The 19405-nt window shown below is 34.6% G+C and overlaps 1 protein-coding gene across 2 annotated transcripts in view; it reads left to right on the forward strand.

The window, feature by feature from the left end:
- The window catches only part of DSG2 (desmoglein 2), a 58366-nt gene that overhangs the window by 11988 nt on the left and 26973 nt on the right, over positions 1 to 19405 (forward strand). Inside the window, exon 1 of one of the 2 annotated variants that reach the window (XM_074277155.1) lies at positions 1376 to 1549. The exons of the other annotated variant lie outside the window; for it this stretch is intronic. Within the exon in view, the coding sequence (XP_074133256.1) occupies positions 1496 to 1549 (54 nt within the window). The 5' untranslated portion in view covers positions 1376 to 1495. Of the gene's footprint in view, positions 1 to 1375; positions 1550 to 19405 lie in introns of those variants that run through there. 2 annotated transcript variants of the gene reach the window in all.

A 19405-nucleotide genomic window follows, 5' to 3' on the forward strand; every position in this document is an offset into this window, starting at 1 on the left:
GTGCGATGGGCTGATGGGGAAGCAAAGGATGTGGGAAAAAGAAAATGGAGGTATCCATGGGTGGGAGGAGGTTAAGTAACAGCCAGGCAAATTAAGGAAGAGAATTAAAGCAGAAGAGTTAAAAGGGACAGGAAATATGTCTCTGTGTATGTGGAGTGTGTGTAACTATATAAATATATATGTTTACGTAAATATATTTTTTCTTAACCATAGTTTATTTGAGGGTGAGGGGGGATGAAAGGGGGAGAAAGAATAAAGTATGCAGCAGAGACCCAAAAAACAATTTACAAGGAAGTAAAAAAATGGATATTTATGAATATAATTTCATATATATATATATACATACATACATACATACTTTCTTGATCTGCTAATTTGTTGTTATACATTTTGAATCTTCCCAGATGTTCTGCTGGACACATAACAAAACTTTTGTTTTATTTTGTTTTGTATTTCTTTTCTGTTTTTCTTATTGTTTGTTTTTTAAATAAATTTTTTAAAAAATTAAAAGAAAAGAAAGTATTTAAATTTGTTCTAGGCCAGCGTAGGCTGGAAGAATTTAGAACACTTCCGGAGCTCTTTCCTATAAATAACTCTTCTTCGAATGACTAGATAAGCTAGTAGGGAGGCACAATAGGCCGAAATAGTGTATGGGGACATTTTTATTCCAGATGGCGACCTGAAATCCTATATCTTCACTTCTCCCTAAATCCAACCTGCCTAGCCAAGCAGCAGTCGTTAGGCTTTCGAGTCAGTCTCTTCAACTTCATCTTTACCTGCATGGCTTTGGAAACGCACCCGTCCTTCCCACCCACAGTGTGCGGCCTGCTGCGAGTCACTTGTCCTTTGTTGCACTCCCCTTTGGAACAAACACCCGCAGATCCAACCCCGGCGCCTGGACGATCCCAGCCCAGGGATAGCAAAGGTAGCGGAAGTTGCACCGTGCCAGGTCTAGCGCCTTCTCCAAAAAACTCCCCCACCCCAGTTACAAGACCCCATTAGGCTTAGTGCTATGGGGGAGGTGGTTCCCCGGAGGAGGAGGAGGAGGAGGAGGAGAAGGAAGCAGCGAGGCGGAGCTTGCAAGCCAAGGTCCCCTCTCCTGGGGACGTCACAGTCCCAGGTGTCCCTGTGGGCGTTTGGAGGAGGAGAAAAAGGGGAAGAGGGGTCTACGAGCTTCCCGGAGTCTTCCCTCACCTCCGCTTATGCGCCCGACCGGAGGCATTAGATAGAAAATACTGAATCTCCCAGGAGGGTGAGTCACACCTGGGCACGGCCACCCACCTCGGAGCTAGGAAGGCGTCCCCGGGGATCACCAAGGCAGAGTAGCTGCAAAAAGGGGCGGTGCCGCCCAAATCCCGGAGGACAGCCGAGGGCCTAGGGAGGAACCTGCCCCGGGGCGGAGCGGGGCTGAGGGCGTTGGAAAGGGAGCGAGACTGGACGAGTCCGGACTGGACAGTTGCCCCGGGCGCCGGACGATACTGGGGAGAACTCCGCTATGGCTGCGCTCCAGGCGCAAGGAGCCGGGGAGTTGTGCGCGCTGCTGCTTCTGGTAAGTTGGGGTCCCCAGGGCTTTCCTCGAGCTCTGGCACGTCTAGGCCTGTGTCTAGGGCGTAGGTACGGGGAGCCGCGCCCGAGACCCGTTGCCTCCAGCTTCCATTGAGTTCATTAACTAGCTTGCTTGACTGATTAATAACTTACGGGATCCCACTGCTCATTCGTTCACTCTGCGCGCCCGGAGGCTGCTAAAGGCTAAGGCGAAATGGTAACTCGGGGAGAGCCCAAGCTGCCCAAAATGGGATCTTCCTGGGCACGAAAGGGGGAGTCCAGGCTTGTCGGTACCTCTTCTTGTTCTCCCTTCTTGCCACACCCAGACCGGAGCCTCCTAAAATCGACTTCTGTAGCCAAGGCTGTTCAACACCTGGACATGCAGACACTAGCCAGTTTGATTCTCCTTTTTTTTTTTTTTTTTTTTTTTTTTTTTTTTTTTAAACACCAGAGTGGGAGTGGGGAAGTTCGGCCAATTATTAACCACGGAGCCGCGTCTCTATCCTAGAAATACTTAGAGAAAGCAGTTCCCTATCCTGAAGCTACTTAAAAGAAGCTTTTACCTAGGCTGTCCACGCCCAAGCAAAGTCAGCCGGGTGGAGAACTGGGCTGAAGCTGAGTAGTTTGGTTTCAATCAGTGTCACTCAGCAAGCATTTATTAATTTTCTACTGTGTTTCACTGGGGGTGGGGCTGGGGTGGGGGGCATGAGCGTGAACATTAGCGGGAGGAGATAGATAAAGACAAAGGAAACGGTCTCCTTTCTCCTTTCTAGGGAGATAAAAATCTTTGCATGTTGAGACACTCATTAAAACTTATAATTTTAAAATTGTGTTCCATTCATAGCTCAAGAAAACAAAAGTAGTTTATAAAGGCAGGAAACGTTGAGAATAGTAACTGAATACAGAATCTGGGACATTTTTTGATGTTTAATATTTATTAGCAGTAATTAAGAACTCACATTCTAGATTTAGCAACAAAAAGAATTTTGATTTCATAAATTTATTTTTTATTTTTTATTCCCTTAAAATAGTAGTCATTGAAGATCGTGAGAACTGCATATACTGGTTACCTAGGACATTTAAAAAAAATTAGCTGGTAATAACATTATCCCTTTAGACTTTCCTAGCACTTTGCTGCTGTCTCCACGGTTTATTTGGTTTTTGGTTTTTTTTTTTGGGGGGGGGAAGAGGGGATCATTTTTAAAATTTTAGCTATCTTATTTGTGTCATCCTTTAACTATAATGTAAACTCCATGAGGACAGGGACCAGTTGCCTAGATTTTGTATCTTCCTCAACCATGTTCATTTTAAGGTCAAAGAAAAACTTTACAGTAAATACAAATCCAGGATTTTTGTTTCAGTGGTGTCCCAACTTTCCCTGACCTCATTTGGAGTTTTTATTTTGGAGTTATTTGGAGTTTTCTTGACAAAGATAATGGAGTGGTTTTTCATTTCCTTCTCCCCATCATTTTACAGATGAGGAAACTGAGAAAAACAGGGTAAAGTGACTTGTCCAGGGCCACACATTAAGTGTCTGAGGCAAGATTTGAATTCAGGAAGATGAGTCTTCCTGATTCCAGGCCCCAATCCACTGTTCCACTTAGCTGCCCAAAATTAAATCATCTTTATTTTATTATGTTAGTAAAATAATCTTTAATCCTTTTACTCCAAATGAATGATACACAGCTTCATAAATAACCTTATGTTTATTTCTGAAGTAATATGTTCATGTTTTATCAACTTAGAGACATTTAATTTTAGGGGAAAAAACAATGAAATCAAATCATGCTGAAATATGACTTAAATTAAATATACTTGACTGGAATTGTGAACAATTATCCTTTAAATTTCAATCTCTCTCTTTCCCTATCCCTTTGTTTTACCTCTTATATTATCCAAGTAATTGCCTCAATTCTTCACCAGTATTTTCTTGCATTATCCAAACTATTCATCAACTCATCATAAAGCCTTTACACATTCAGACACTGTTAAAAATCTTTATAACATTAAATTTGTGTTTCCTTCATATTTCAAGAAAGAGCAAAATGAACAAAAGTTCTTGGTAATGTATAAAGATAGTAAACAGAGATTAGTAGATGATATTTTTGATGTTTAATGTTTATTAAGTACTACTAAGTAAGGAAATGCATGATAGAGAACTAATTTAAAGCTTAGGACGAATCTGCCAGAAAGTTATGCCAGAGGAAAAATGAATACATAATTTGACAAATTTTTCACTTTTTAAATAATTAAAGCTTTTCCATTTGCATTGAAATTTTTAACTCTAGTATTTTATATATGTCATTTTAAGACCTGTAATCAATCAGCTAAGCTCTTACTGTCTGCCAGGTATTGTGCTAAACATTGAAGATACAAAGAAAGGGGGTGGGGAGCAAGGAATTCCTTCTTTCAGTGAAGGAATAAGAACATTTTTGGACAATAGTCCATTGGTTTCCCACACTTAAAAATGTAACCACTCACATAATCATAGATTTAGAGTGTGAAATGATCTTAAAAACTACTTAGTCTACCTTCTTTGTTTTACAGCAGAGGAAACTGAAGTCCAAAAAGATGAATGACTTTTATACTGATTTACATTGGTAGTAAGTAGTTGAGCTGGGATTTGAAAGTAGGATCACTTACTTTTAGTCCAAAGGTCTTTGCATCGAACATACTATCTCCCCATTATTTCTTTAATGATATATTAATCAAGAATCTAAATATTTATTTTTAGACATTTAACTCATGTTCTTACAGTCTATTTAACAACCAAAGAAACTAGCTAAAATGACTTGCTTAGGGCCACAAAATTGCTAATAGCTGGAACTCAACTTTGATCTTCTTAACACTGGATCCAGCATTCTTTTTACTATTTTGCCATCAGTTATTGATCTCTAAACATTAACATTTATATAATCCCTAAAATAATGGCTGACTTGGAATTAAATACAATTTAATTTATAAATGCATCATTATTTGTTCATAAGATTATGGATTTCTAGGTGATTAAGGCCCTTAGAAACCAAAGTAATGCACCTTTGTATTAGAGGCCATAAAGCCTAACTCCCATATTTCACATAGCTGGGAAGTTTTTGAAATAAGTCTTTCAGCTTCCAAGTTCAAATCCATAATTCTTTCATCTGTCAACCCTTACAAGAAACTGCCTGTGAGTTTATAATTAGAAGGAATGATTGTTTTGTTTTATTTTTAAAGACATTTTTTAACCTGGTGTGGCTCTAGTGGGTTTTTTTTTTTTTTTTTTAATAACAAATGAGTTATGCAATACATAAAAGTGTATTTCAATACAATGAGAACCAAGTTATATTTTCAGTTGTAAAAAAGTTAGCAAAAAATATTACTTTTAATAGCTTTCCAAGGCATATTTTAATTTAATACTATATTTCATTGAAAACTAACACTGTTCTCTAAAGTAGTATAATAAGCTAGTTTTACATATTTTTTATATTTTAAGTTTAAAAAATGGTTTATTCTGGCAGTCTTCTGAGGCCACCTACTAACGTGATGCAATTTTCTTTTTTTTTAATTATATCTTTTTATTTATAAAACATACACATGGATAATTTTTCAACAATGACTCTTGGAAAACCCTCTGTTCCAAATTTTCCCCTCTTTCCTTCCACTCCCTCCTTTAGATGGCGGGTAATCCAATGTTAAATGTTAAATATGTTAAAATATATGTTAAATCCAATATATGTGTACATATTTATACAGATATCTTGCTGCACAAGAAAAATTGTATCAAGAAGGGAAAAAAAAACCCTAAGAAAGAAAACAAAAGTTCAGGCAAACAACAGAAAGAGTAAAAATGCTATGTTGTAGTCCACATTCAATTTCCACAGTCCTCTCTCTGGGTGTAGATGGCTCTTTTCATCATTGAACAATCAGAACTGGATTGAATCATCTCATTGTTGAAGAGAGCCACAGTGTGACACAATTTTCAGAATTTCTGATAAAATCCAAGAACCTGCTCTTCTTTATTTAATGACATCAAGAATAGTTAGGGAATCAGTTAATCTCTTGGGTTACAGCTGAGTTGAATTTATTTTACTTTTTCACATCCTATTTTCCCCTAGTTACAAATCAAAATTTTTAGCTTTATTTTTAAAATATTTTGAATTCCAAATTTTCCTCCCTCTCTCTCCTCTCCTCCCCTTCTGAAATGGTAGACTTTTGATGCAGTTTATACATGCACTATCGTGTTAAACATATTTTCATATTAGCCACAGTTATGAAAGAAGAAACAAAACAAAAGGGAAAAAATGAGAAAAAAATAAAGTATATAAAGGAATATGCTTCAATCTGCATTCTGAATCCATCATTTCTTCATCTGATTGTGGATAGCATTTTCATGAGATCTTTGTACTTGTGTGGGATCACTGTGTAGTGGAGAACAACTGAGAAAATCATAGTTGATCATCATACAATGTTGCTGATACTGCATACATTGTTTTCCTGGTTCTGCTTATTTTACTTTCTACTAGTTTGTACAAGTCTTTCCAGGTTTTTCTGAAATCCTCCTGTTCATCATTTCTTATTGCACAGTTGTATTTCGTTGTATTTATATATCTCAACTTGTTCAGCCATTCTCCAATTGGGGAGCATCCCCTTAATTTCCAATATATTATAGGTACAAAAAATTCTTCTATAAATATTTTTGTGCATATAAGTCCTTTTCCCTTTTCGATGGCTTCTTCAAGATACCTAGTCGTAATAGTGCATAGTCAAAGGGTATAGTTCCAAATTGCTCTCCAGAATGCTTGGCTCTGTTCACAATTCCACCAACAATAATACATTAGTATTCCAATTTTGCCACATCCTCTCCATTTGTCACTTTACTTTTTTGTCACATTGGCCAGTCCGATAGGTGTGAGATATTATCCCAATGTAGTGTGTTTAAAAAAAACAATCCCTGGGTTGCTGAATTTAAATCAAGTGTCTTCATCCTGCCCCTCTGAGACTTAGAAGTGAGTTGAGGAATTAGAATATGAATATATGGAAGAAAAGTAGCAATAGCAAAAAGGTGGAACAGGGCTCAGAATGGGACTAATTTCTCAATTTTGCTAAAGGCCTTGACTTCCCCTGTTCCATGGTGGCCCCAAAATTTGACCTCCACTATTTCTTTTTAGTCTCACAAATCCGAGCTAATCTTTTCATTCTTTCCAATGGTAACTTCCTATATGATCTTTTTATTTCCCTTCATATACTTTTAGAAGAAAGAGCGAGAGCAAAAGAAGACTATTGGCTAAATCCAGATTAAATAAACCCCAAATGGGAGCTTTTTAAAAGAGAGGATAAACCAAACTTAGGGGAAGAATTACAGCTTTATAACAATTTGAGTTTAGATTTAGTTCAGTTTAGTTTAGTTTAGATTTGCTTGTTGTAGGTTATCTAATGACAGTAATTTAGAAGAAAAGACCCAAATTGACATATATTTAGTCAGGTGCAAAAATAATAGTATTAAAATATAAATTGATCTACACAATTGGGGGGAGGGAGGTCACACTAAACATGACACCAGTACATGTTTATTTAGAAGAAAGTGTACATATAACAAATACTTTGGAATGTATTTGGCTAGAGATGATATTGATTATTACGTAAAACCAGTATTTCTACATTTATAATATGTAATACCCAGATTATCAATCTTTCATCCCTTTGTCTACCAAATCACTGACTCGATTTTCCATGTTTGCATTTTCTGAATGATTACTCTTAGACATCCTTTTCTCTCCTACTTTTAGCACCTTGAACACCATTGAAATATTTTGTTGCCTATTATTCCCCCTCAAGTACTTGGCTACTCTATGAGAGGTGAAATCAGTAAAGAATCATAGATTTAAAGCTAAAAGGGCACTTAGTTCAACCCCCTTCGTTTTACAGAAGAAACCAAGACCCACAGTTAGACAACATAATATTTTGGCTTTGCTTCCCTTCCTATATTCTCCTATATTTCCTTAAATTCCTCAGATTTCTCATTTCTTACAATCTGATGATCTCATGTTAATATATTGTAGTTTGTTCAATCATTTCTTAATTGTTGGATATATACAAACCAAATGTATTAAAATGATCAATATGACCTTTCATTTGTGCAGCTCATTATAGTTTATAGAATAGAAAGGAAAGGAGCATTCATGAAGTACCTACTATGTGGTAAGCACTGTGCCAAGGGTTTTCCAGATATTATCTCATTTGATCCTTACAACAATCCTGGGAAGTTGATATTATTATTCGATAATAATATATAATAATAAAGTCGATAATAATATATATTATTACCCCCAATTTACAGTTGAGGAAACTGTTGAGGTTACAGTAAAGATCACATAACTAATAAATATCTGAGGCTGATTTTGAATTCAGGTCTTCTTGACCCCAGGATGAGTGCACTATACAATGGGCCACTTAAGTTCCTTAGTTTGTATCCCTGGGCATATAAATTCAAGATAGTTTAGCTTTTAACTAAAATTCATTCATCTCCCTGTCTGTTTCTTATATGAGTATATATATTCATGTGTTTTACATGTTATTCAACAAATGTGATTAATTTTTTAATCTATAACTCCAGTAAAATCCTTTTTCTAAAGAAAATTCCTGCCTTGTTAAATTGTATTTGAGAAAGGTAGACAAAGAGTTGCTGCTGTAACATGAAGATAGGCTTCATTTAGATTGACTTCCTTCTGGCAGAGAGGCAACCCTAATCATTTCTAATTCCTGAGGTCAGCCCCTGCAATAATCTTTCAGAAATATTGTAATTCTTAAACTATAGTCAGGAGGAGAATAGTATTTTTAAATCATGTACAACAGCAGCAAACCATTGAAATTCCTTTTTTTGTTTGACTCTTTTGCCTTTCATACTAACTCCATTATGACCAAAAAGTTTACAAGTGAGCTGACCCACCTTTTTTCTGTCCCAGATATTATTTGATTCTTAAAAATACACAAAATTAATCTCGATTGATGGAATAGCTTATTGTGATTGTTCTCGTGTAGAACTGACTTTGAAGAGAACCAGTTTTCATAAAAGCTAAAGAAATTCCTTCTGTCTTCTAGTTCCTGAAAGTTACAGAACTACTTCAATATTCCTGTTTAAATTTCTCTTTTTTGGAGGTCTTTTCCAGAGGTTCCAGAGGAACTGATTCTTATATCCCCAGAGTTCATTGCACAAAGTTAGTACTCAATAACTATTGTTTCTAATTAACTAAATAGTCTTTAATATCCCCTAAAACTGTAATAATTCTAATAGGCCATATTTTTTTCCAAGGATAATGACTGATCTTGTGATTTCTCCCTTGGTCAGTGCAGTATAATACCATCTCTGCAATTAGTCTTGGAGAGTTGCCTAGAAATTAAGAATTTATCTTGGATTATACAACCAGAATCTATCATTGTCAGGACTTGAACCTTGTATCAAGGCCAGCTCCATATCCATTACATTCTGCTTTGTATAAAGTAAGGGTTCTCAAAGAATGGCCGCCTGGGTTATGGCAAATGGGCTGAGGGGCGGAGACAGAGTGTGAGTTTTTGTTTTTACTATAGTCTGGCCTTCCAACAGTCTGAGGGACAGTGAACTGGCCCCCTATTTTAAAAGTTTGAGGACCACTAGTATAATGCTTCAACATTAATCCTCAAAATAAATAAAATAATATATAAATATTTAAAATTAGTTTTTGTTTAACTAGGTTAATCTATGGTCAGACATTTCAATGTTATGTTTTTATTTGTTTTAGACTTAAACAAATGCATTTTTTAGCAACAATGCATTTTGGGAATATTGAACAATAAAAAATACAAATCAACTAAGATATTTTCAGTGGTTTTCTGCTATTTAATTTTAATTTTTAAACTTTACTATTAATTTTTTTAATTTAAAATTACTATTCTCTGATTGTACTTTATAAATTATAGTATTTCTGAAAGAGTATTGTAATCAGTAGGGGCTGACCTCAGGAGTTAGAAGTAATCTGAGTTTATCTCTAGGCCAGAAGGAAGTCATTTTAGATTTTATTCCAGCTAGTGCATTAAAAACTCATTTATTTCCACATGCCTTTAAAGAGGACCTGTACCTTATAATAAGTAAACTGTAATCATTTGCAAATGAATGGTAAACATATGGTTAGTATTTTCACAGGAGATGGTATGTCCTGAAAAAAAATGACATAAAAATTTTATGACCATTATTTAGTAACTCTTTCTCCATTCTTTCAGGGGGATTATAGGTACAATAAAGCACATTTCAGCCCACAGGTGCAAAAGGGTGTCTTCATTCACTATGTTTGTAGCATAGAACTTGGGAGTTAACTAAGATAATTGCTGGCAATTTTATTTTCAGAGTTTATTCAAATTTCTGCTTTCTGATAATGATGATCTGGCTTAATATTTACTATCATTTACAGATGTTTATATGTATCTAAATTTTACCTTATTCTACTTTGTTTTCCCTAGGGTACCTTCCCTATAAATTAGTCTTCAGCAATTGTTGAATTATTGAATCCAAGAAGATATCTTAACCCAGTAGATCCTTTCTAGAATTCCCAAGAAATTAATAATAAACAAAAAAACCTTCTGCTTAATTTCATCATGATTATTATTAGGTTTTTGTCGGTGTTTTACTCATAATGTTTCCAAAACTTAATTGGGTTATAATTTGCTTTTGATGTGCTCAGTACTCTGAATCAGTACTCAGTGAATATTCAGCAGAGAACGTTGCCTCATTCTACCCTGAGAAAGTAGAAGCCATTTCACAATGAATTTCCTGTTCTCTCCTCGTCTTTATCAGAAGATCTCTTGAAATTATCCTCCATTTTCTTCTGCCTCTCTCCTCAACAAAACTAATTTTTCGACTTGTTTCTTTAACCCCCACTTCTGTTTTCTGTAGAATTTTCCCCAATAAACTTGCCTAATTTTCTCTAATTTTCAGTCTTTCCCTGCCTATTGAACTCCTTCTCTACTGCCTATTCACATGTTCAAGTGCCCCATCTTATTAAAAAAATCCTTTCACTCAGTCCTACCATACCCACTCCTCCTCCATCTTTCCTCACCTTTAAAACCTAAGCCCCCTTAAATGGCATCTTGTTCAAGATTCAGAGTCAGATGACAAGCCAGGAGAGAGAGAGAGAAAAAGAAATAGTCCTGAAAAATACCTGAAACAAGCCTACTTGTTTCAACCATACAATGCTTGTTCTGTTCTTTGTGAAATAATCTCTTAATCTGTTATATCCAAAACACAAAATAAAATTATATGTTATTGCCCCACTCAAAAAAAACAGACCATAATTAAGAGAGTATCCTGGCTTTAGTCCTTTTGTTAGCTATTTAGTTTCAGATAAAGTCAACAAACATCTATGAAGTACTTAATATGTGTCAAGCACTATGCTAAATGCTAGCAATATGTTGAAAAGCAGAAACAGTTCCTACCTTCAAGGAGCTCACATTTTAAGAGAAACAACATGTAAACAACTATGTACATACCAGATGTATACAAGTAAACTAATGGCAATCCAAAAAAGAAGGTGCTTGGGAGGAGGCAGGAGGGGTTAAGGAGCAAGAGGAAAGGCTATTTGCAGAAAATATCTGCCCAGTCTTGAAGGAAGCCAGAGAATACAAGAGGTGGAAATGAAATGGGAGATCATTCCAGGAATGGTAATTCTGTTCTGTTGGTTGGGGTAAAATCCTGTAGGCATGTGAAGCACAATTTGAAGGGGCTTAGACAGACAATGGCTAAATCATTGCAAATCTATCACACAATGTGGAAATTCATTGTTTCTGCTTTGCGTAGCTTCATAGATATATAAAGCTGCAGCATTCCATTAATTTTTTTTTTTTACTTTCATTGACAAATGTGTTTTTCCTGTGTTTTTTTCTATTTCGGTTTAAAATAAATACATTAAAAATTAAAAATATATATTCTTCTTCCTCCATACTCAGTAAGCCACCTGTTAAGTTGTTTTTTTTTTTAATGGAAATGAGACAGTTCAGAAAAACTCACCAACAAGCAAATCCCATAGCTCTGTACCTATAAGAAAGACAGGGAAGGCTACTTTTCTGTTCTTTTCTACCTACTATGGTAGTTGCAATTATATAGGGCCCAGTTTCAATATTTTGTTCCTTCCCATTCATTTTATAGTCATTGTTTGCATTGTTTTCCTGGTTCCTCCACATAGGAGCAGCTGGATGGTTCAGTAGATAGAATGCTAGATCTGGAGTTCAAAAGAGCTTCGTTCTAATCCTTCCATTGATATCAGCTCTATGAACCTGAGCAAGCCATTTGGCCCTTTGCTTAGTTTTTTCATCTATAAAATGGGGATAAATAATAATTGCACTTACCTCCCAGAATTCACTGTGAGGATCCAATCAGATGAAAATTGTAAATTACTTAGCGTAGTGCTGGGTACATAGTAGATGCTATATAAATGTTAGGTATCATCAGCATTTACTTTTATTTTGAACCAGTTCATGTCTTCCCGTGTTTGTCTTAATTCTTCATATTTATCTTTTTATGACACAGTGATATTCTAATACATATATGTACCATATTATTTTAGCCATTACTCAATCAAAAACTATTTGTTTCTAGTTTTTTGCTTCTACAAAAAGTCGTTTTTTAAATATTTTGTGTATAAAGGACCTTTCCTTTCATATAATATATTTTAACTGGTATTTATTCAATTTAGAAGGGGAATTAAAAACTACCAGTTTTGGAGGTAGCTAATTGGTGTAGTAGAGCACTAGCTCTGCAGTCAGGAGGACCTGAATTCAAATCTCACTTAAGACACTTAATACTTCCTGGCTGTGTGACCCTGGGCAAATCACTTAACCCCAATTGGCTCAGCAAAAAAGAAAAAGAAGAAACTACCAGTTTATATTTTTTTTTAAAATAGTATCAGTTCAGAGAAATGCAAGTTAAGACAACTCTAAGATACCACTACACACCTGTCAGATTGGCTAAGATGACAGGAACAAATAATGATGAATGTTGGAGGGGATGTGGGAAAACTGGGACACTGATACATTGTTGGTGGAGCTGTGAAAGAATCCAACCATTCTGGAGAGCAATTTGGAACTATGCCCAAAAAGTTATCAAACTGTGCATACCCTTTGATCCAGCATTGTTGCTATTGGGCTTATATCCCAAAGAAATACTGAGGAGGGAAAAGGGACCTGTATGTGCCAAAATGTTTGTGGCAGCTCTTTTCATAGTGGCCAGAAACTGGAAAATGAATGGATGTCCATCAATTGGAGAATGGTTGGGAAAATTATGGTATGTGAAGGTTATGGAATATTATTGCTCTGTAAGAAATGACCAGCAGGAGGAATCAGAGAGGTTTGGAGAGACTTACATCAACTGCTGCTGAGTGAAATGAATAGAACCAGAAGATCGCTGTACACTTCAATGCTGTATGAAGATGTATTCTGATGGAAGAAATCAGATCAACATAAAGAAGATCCAACTCACTTCCAGTTGATCAATGATAGACAGAAACAACTACACCCAGAGAAGGAACACTGGGAAGTGAATGTAAATTGTTAGCACTACTGTCTATCTACCCAGGTTACTTATACCTTCGGAATCTAATACTTAATGTGCAACAAGAAAATGGAATTTACACACATATATTGTATCTAGGTTATATTGTAACATATGTAAAATGTATGGGATTGCCTGTCATCAAGGGGAGGGAGTAGAGAGAGGGCGGGGATAATTTGGAAAAATGAATACAAGGTATAATATTATAAAAAAAAATTACTCATGCATATATACTGTGAAAAAAAATTATAAATAAATAAAATTTTTTTAAAAATAGTATCAGTGCTACTAATGATGTAGAGTCAAGTAGGACAAAACCAACCACAGATAGATTCTCCATTTATTAGTAGAGAGCAGAATGTTTTAATTATAAGAAAGAAGGAAGGAAGGAAAGGAAGGAAAGAAAGAAAGATAGAAAAGCAGGGAAGAAGGAAAGAAAGAAAGATAGAAAAGCAGGGAAGAAGGAAAGAAAGATTTTAGAGATGACTTGTCCCATTGATTTCAATTTCTATCTATTGGTCCTGTTTTCCTGCTACTTACAAATGTGCTCTGGTCTCCAATCTTAAAACACAATTAAGATCTTACTTTGCCCCTGCCATCAGCCTTATGCCTCTCTTCACTTTTACTGCCAAACTTTTTGAGGCATTATTTTAATTACCATCGCCGATTTACTACTTATTTGCAATTTGTCTTTTGACACCATCGATTTACTGAAAATGCCCTTTCCTCCCTTTTATCCTTCTGAATCTCTTCACAATTTTCCATGTTGATAATCTCTTTCCTTTAAAATCCTCTCCTAACTCTGGCTTCTATGTTGATTCCCTTGCAATTCTTCTATCTATTGAGGGTTACTGCTTCCTTTCATTCACCCATATTTATTCAATGTCTCATTCTTAATCATATGCATTCATTTGCTATGACTGGAAGATCTTACTTCCAGCTCCCATCAGTTCCTTTTCACTTCTTTCAACTCATCAAATCACCACTTTTCAACCAACACAGTTCAAACCTTTATCATCTCTTACCAGGGCTGCTAATTGGTTTCCCTGATTCCATTCTATCCCATTTCTATCCATGTTCTACACAGCTAAGTTATTCTTCCTATAGCACAAATCTGAGCTTTCAAATACTTTCCTTTACCTCTAGGATAAAGTACTGAGTTGTATTTCAGTCATTTCACTCTTGTTGACTATATTTAAGAGTTATCTTGGCAGAGATACTAGAGCAGTTTGCTATTTCCTTCTCTAGATCATTTTTACACATCAGGAAACTGAGACAAATAGGGGTAAGTGTCTTGCCTAGATTTCACACAGCTAGTAAATCTCTGAGACTAGATTTGAATTCAGTTCTTCCTGACTGTAAACTTAGCACATTATTCACTGAACTACCTAGCTACCCCTAAAGTACTTCATTTAAAAGCTTCCACAATCTGCCTTCAGTCTACCCTTAAAACCATATTTCACATTACTCCTATTGGAGAAACTCCACCTACATTCCTTCCAGACTGGATCTGCTCACTCTTCCACATACCATTCTATATACTGCCTCCATACATTCACACATTGTCTTTATCTCTTCCTTTTATAATCTTTATCTCCCTTTAAAAAAACATTTTTATTTAAAATTTTAAGTTCCAAATATCATCCCCTTCTCCCTTCCTCTCTTTCCTGCTCCCTGAAATAGTATCAGTCAGATATAGGTTATATATGGGCAATTATGTAAAACATTTCCATATTGGTCCTTTTTCCTTTCTCCTTTCCTCTCCTCTGCACTCCCTGAGAGAGTATCAATCAGATATAGCTTATGTATATGCAGTTATATAAAACATTTCCTTATTAGTCAATTTGTACAAAAAGACTCAAAAGAAAGTGGAAAACATGCTCCAGTCTGTATTCAAACAATATCAGTTCTTTCTCTAGAAATAGAAAGTATGCTTCATCATTAATCCTTTGGGATTGTCTTGGATCATTGTATTGCTAACAATAGCTACATCATTCACAGTTCTTCATCAAACAATATTGCTGTTACTGTGTTCTGTTAACTTCACTATTTATCAGTTCATCTAATTCTTCCCAGGTTTTTCTGAAATTATCCTGCTTCCCTTTTTTTTTTTTTTCCATAATAACATTCCATTGCAGTCATATACCATAACTTGTTTAGCTATTCCCCATTTTGGGGGCATCCCTTTAATTTCTAATTCTTTGCTGCCACAAAAAGAGCTGCTATAAATATTTTTGTACAAAGAGGTCCTTTCCCCTTGATATCTTTAGGAAATAGACCTAGTAATAGTATTGATGAATCAAAGGATATGCACAGTATTAGGGCCCTTTGGGCATGGTTCCCAATTGTCCTCCAGAATGGTTCTCTGTATATTTGAGAAATGAAGTCTTTATCAGAAATACTTGTTGCAAATTTCCCTCAAGTTTTCTGCTTTCCTTATAAGGAATTATAATTTATTATAATATATATTATATTATAATTTTAGTTTGTTATATAGTAGATTACTATGGTCATTTTACTATAATTTGTACTTAATCTAGTCCATTAATCCACCACTCTATTTCTGAGCCAATTTTGATATATAAATATAGTTTGAGATCTGATATGACTAGACCATCTTCCTTTGCAGTTATTTTTCATTGATTCCCTTGCTATCCTTGATCTTTTGTTCTGCCAGATGAATTTTATTATTTTTTTCTTGTTCTATGAAATAATTTTTTTAAATTTGATTGATGTAGCATTGAATAAATAGAATAACTTGAGTAGGATTGTCATTTTTATTATATTTGCTCAGTCTCCCCATGAGCATTTAATATTTTTCTAATTATTTAGATCTGACTTCATTTATGTGAAAAATGTTTTATAGTTGTGTTCGTATAGCTCCTGAATTTGTCTTGGCAGGTAGACTCCCATGTATTTTATGTTATTTCAAATGGAATTTCTCTATCTCTGCTGGACTTTGTTGGTAATATCTAGAAATGCTGATAATGTATATGGGTTTATTTTGTGTCCCCTAAAACTTTGTTAAAATTGATAATGATTTCAAGTAGTTTTTAGCTGATTCTTAATGATTTTCTAAGAATAAGATCATATCTATAAAGAGTGATGGTTTTGTTTTCTCATTGCCTATTCTAATTCCTTTTAATTTCTATTTCTTCTTTTATTGCTATAGCTAACATTTCTAATATTATAGATAGGATAATGGCATCCTTGCTTCATCCCTAATTATATTGGGAAAATTTCCAGCTTGTCCCTATTACAGTGCTTTTGTTGGTTTTAGATACATTTTATTTATCATTTTAATGATGCATTTAAAATTCCTATGTTCTCTATTGTTTTTAATAGGAATGGGTTATATTTTTTCAGAGGCTTTTTCTGCATCTGTTGAGATATATGATTTCAGTTGATTTTGTTCTGATATGGTTATTTATAATGATTATTTTCCTAATCTTGAACTAGCTTTGCATTTCAGGTATAAATCCCACCTGGTCATAGTTTATGATCTGTGTTATATTACTGTAATCTCTTTACTAGTAATTTTATTTAAAAATTTTACATTGGTGTTCATTAGGGAAATGGTCCATATCTTTCTTTCTAATTTTTGGTTTAGGTATTTTTCTGGTTTAGTATCAATACTTTGTGTCATAAAAGAAATGTGGTAGGATTCCTTCTTAGCCTATTTTTCCAAGTTTTTATAGTATTAGTATTAATTTCTCTTTAAATGTTCAGTAGCATTCACTTGGAATTCATCTGATCCTGGGAAATTTTTCTTAAGACATTCCCTGATGTCTTCTTCAATTTCTTTTTCTAAAACTGGGTTACTTAAATAATTTATTTCTCCTGCTACCATCCTTCCTTGACCTTTACAGTGTATTATTTCTGACTATCACCTTCCCCAATTTACCCTTCCTTTTATCAGTCCCCTTTGGCCCTTCTATCATCCCTATTCCTTTTTGCTTCCTTATAGAATGATAGATTTTTGTATACAAATGAATGTGTATGTTATTCTTTTTTTTTTTGATATTGCTTTGAGGAGAGTAATGCTTAAGCTTTGCCAGTCCTGTTCCTGTGTCCCCTCCTTCCCCTCTATTTTCAAATTTTGTCTTTCATGACTCTTATGTGGAATAATTTATCCCATCCAAACTCCTCTCTGCTTCTTTTTCCAGTGCAATTTTCTTTTTCACCCCTTTATTTTGTTTTAGGGGTATCATCCCATCAAAGTCAACTTATATCTATATTTTCTGTCTATATATCCTGCTTTTTATTTCTTATATAATACTAAATGATTATAGTTATAAAGTTCTTAAGTTATGAACATTATCTTGCCCTATAGAAGTATAAACAGCTTAAAATATCCTTATTGAATTTCTTATTTTCTCTTTCTTGTTTTCTATCTGTTTATGTTTCCCTTAAGTCTTTTATTGAAAGGTCATTTTTTTTTATTCATCTCTGGTCCTTCATTTAAGAATGTTTGAAAGTCATTTATTTAGTTAAGTATATATTTTTCCCCTCAAAGATTATATTCAGTACCTAATTTTTCTGGTAGACAATTCTCCATTGTAATCCTAATTCTTTCACCTTCTAGTGTATTATATTCTAAATCCTGCAGTTTTTTTTTTTTAATATGGAAGCTGCCATATCTGTGTTCCTCATATTTGAATTGTTTCTTTTTGGCCACTTACAGTACTTTCTCTTTGATCTTTGATTTCTAGAATTCAGCTATGATGTTCCTGAGAGTTTTCATTTTGGGATCTCTTTCAGCAGTGATCTTTAAATTTCTATTTTGTTATAATATAACATATACATTATATATATATATAAAATATAGTAATAACATATCAGAGCAGTTGCCTTTGATATTTTCTTGAAAGATGTTGTCCAGGCTTTCTTTTTTTTTTTTCTTTTGATCATGGCTATCTTTCCTGGATTTATTTTCTGGGTCAGTTGTTTTTCCAATGAGAAGTTTCACATTTTCTTCTCTTTTTAAATGTTTTTGATTTTGGTTTATTGTATCTTAATGTCTCATAGAGTCATCAGTGTCCACTTACTCAATTATCATTTTTAAGGAATTCTTTTCTTTAGTGAACTTTGGTACTTTTACATTTGGCCGATTCAATTTTTTAAATTATATTCTTCAGTAAATTTTTGTGTACCTTTCCTCATGCTGTTAACTCTTTTCATGATCAAAATGATAGACAAATTGTAAACAGCTAAGGTTCTTTGTAGCTTGAGATTAACATTAGAATACTATATTGCAGGAATTGAGCTTTATCTTATGGTTATGTAGGTTTGGTTTTGTAAAGGGAAAAAATCCTAAAATGAATCAAGTCAGGTTTTTGTGTGAATTAACTGTATTTTCTTGAGACAAATCAGGACATCATTGGGTTTCAAGTGATGGGACCATGATGTCCTAAGAAGTACCAAGAGGTCTCACTGAACACAGTGGTGGGCACCCTATAGCGGTGGTGTTAGCAATGTGCCCGAGTTTACTGGGGATGCAAAATGTTCTGTTAGATTCAGGCTGAAACACATCAACAGAAAGACCCTTCTGAAGTTCTTCTCTGAACAAAAAAGGATTTAACAGCTTGGCTTATGTTTTTACAAAGTTGTTTAAATTCTTCTTCCTTCCTCTGCCTATTTTTTTTCTTAACTGTCCAAATTATCTAGCCATTATCAAACAAAGGGTATATATCATATTTCAGTAGCTTATAAAAATACTTGAGTAAATTTAGAGTACTTTGTGTAAGAAAGTTTTTTTTTTATTTATTTAAATTTTTTTCAAGGTTTTTTTTTGTTTTGTTTTGTTTTATTCAAAGGACTTCCAGAATAAGTGCCCTTAAATATAAGCTCATTTAGGCAGATGTTCCCTATACTGTTCTAATCCCAAATGTTAGAAAAACAGTTTTTCTTGAGGTCTCAATGAATGGAAGGCAAAACTCTTAAATGGCATTTTTTCCTGAGACAGAGTATACTGCCCAGATGGGAGTTTTTATAGATTTTATTGCTTGTTAATTTTGTGCTATAATAGATAGAATGTTGGATTTATATTCTGGAAGACCAGGATTTGCATTCTGTCCCAGATTCTTTTATCCCCATGCCTGGAATGCCTATCTTATTTATCTTTGCCTTCTGGTTTCTATCAAGTCTCAGTTGCCTTCTGTAAAAAAAAAAAAAATCTTTTCCTGTTTCTCCTTAATCTTAGTGTCTTCTCCTGACACTAACCTCTCCCCCCCTCCTCCCACAACACATTAAAAAATCAGTTGTGAGCTTCTTGCAAAAACTCTTAATATTTCCCGTTAGCAAACTTGT

Source organism: Sminthopsis crassicaudata, chromosome 1, assembly GCF_048593235.1.
Source record: "Sminthopsis crassicaudata isolate SCR6 chromosome 1, ASM4859323v1, whole genome shotgun sequence".
Classification (NCBI taxonomy): Eukaryota; Metazoa; Chordata; class Mammalia; order Dasyuromorphia; family Dasyuridae; genus Sminthopsis; species Sminthopsis crassicaudata.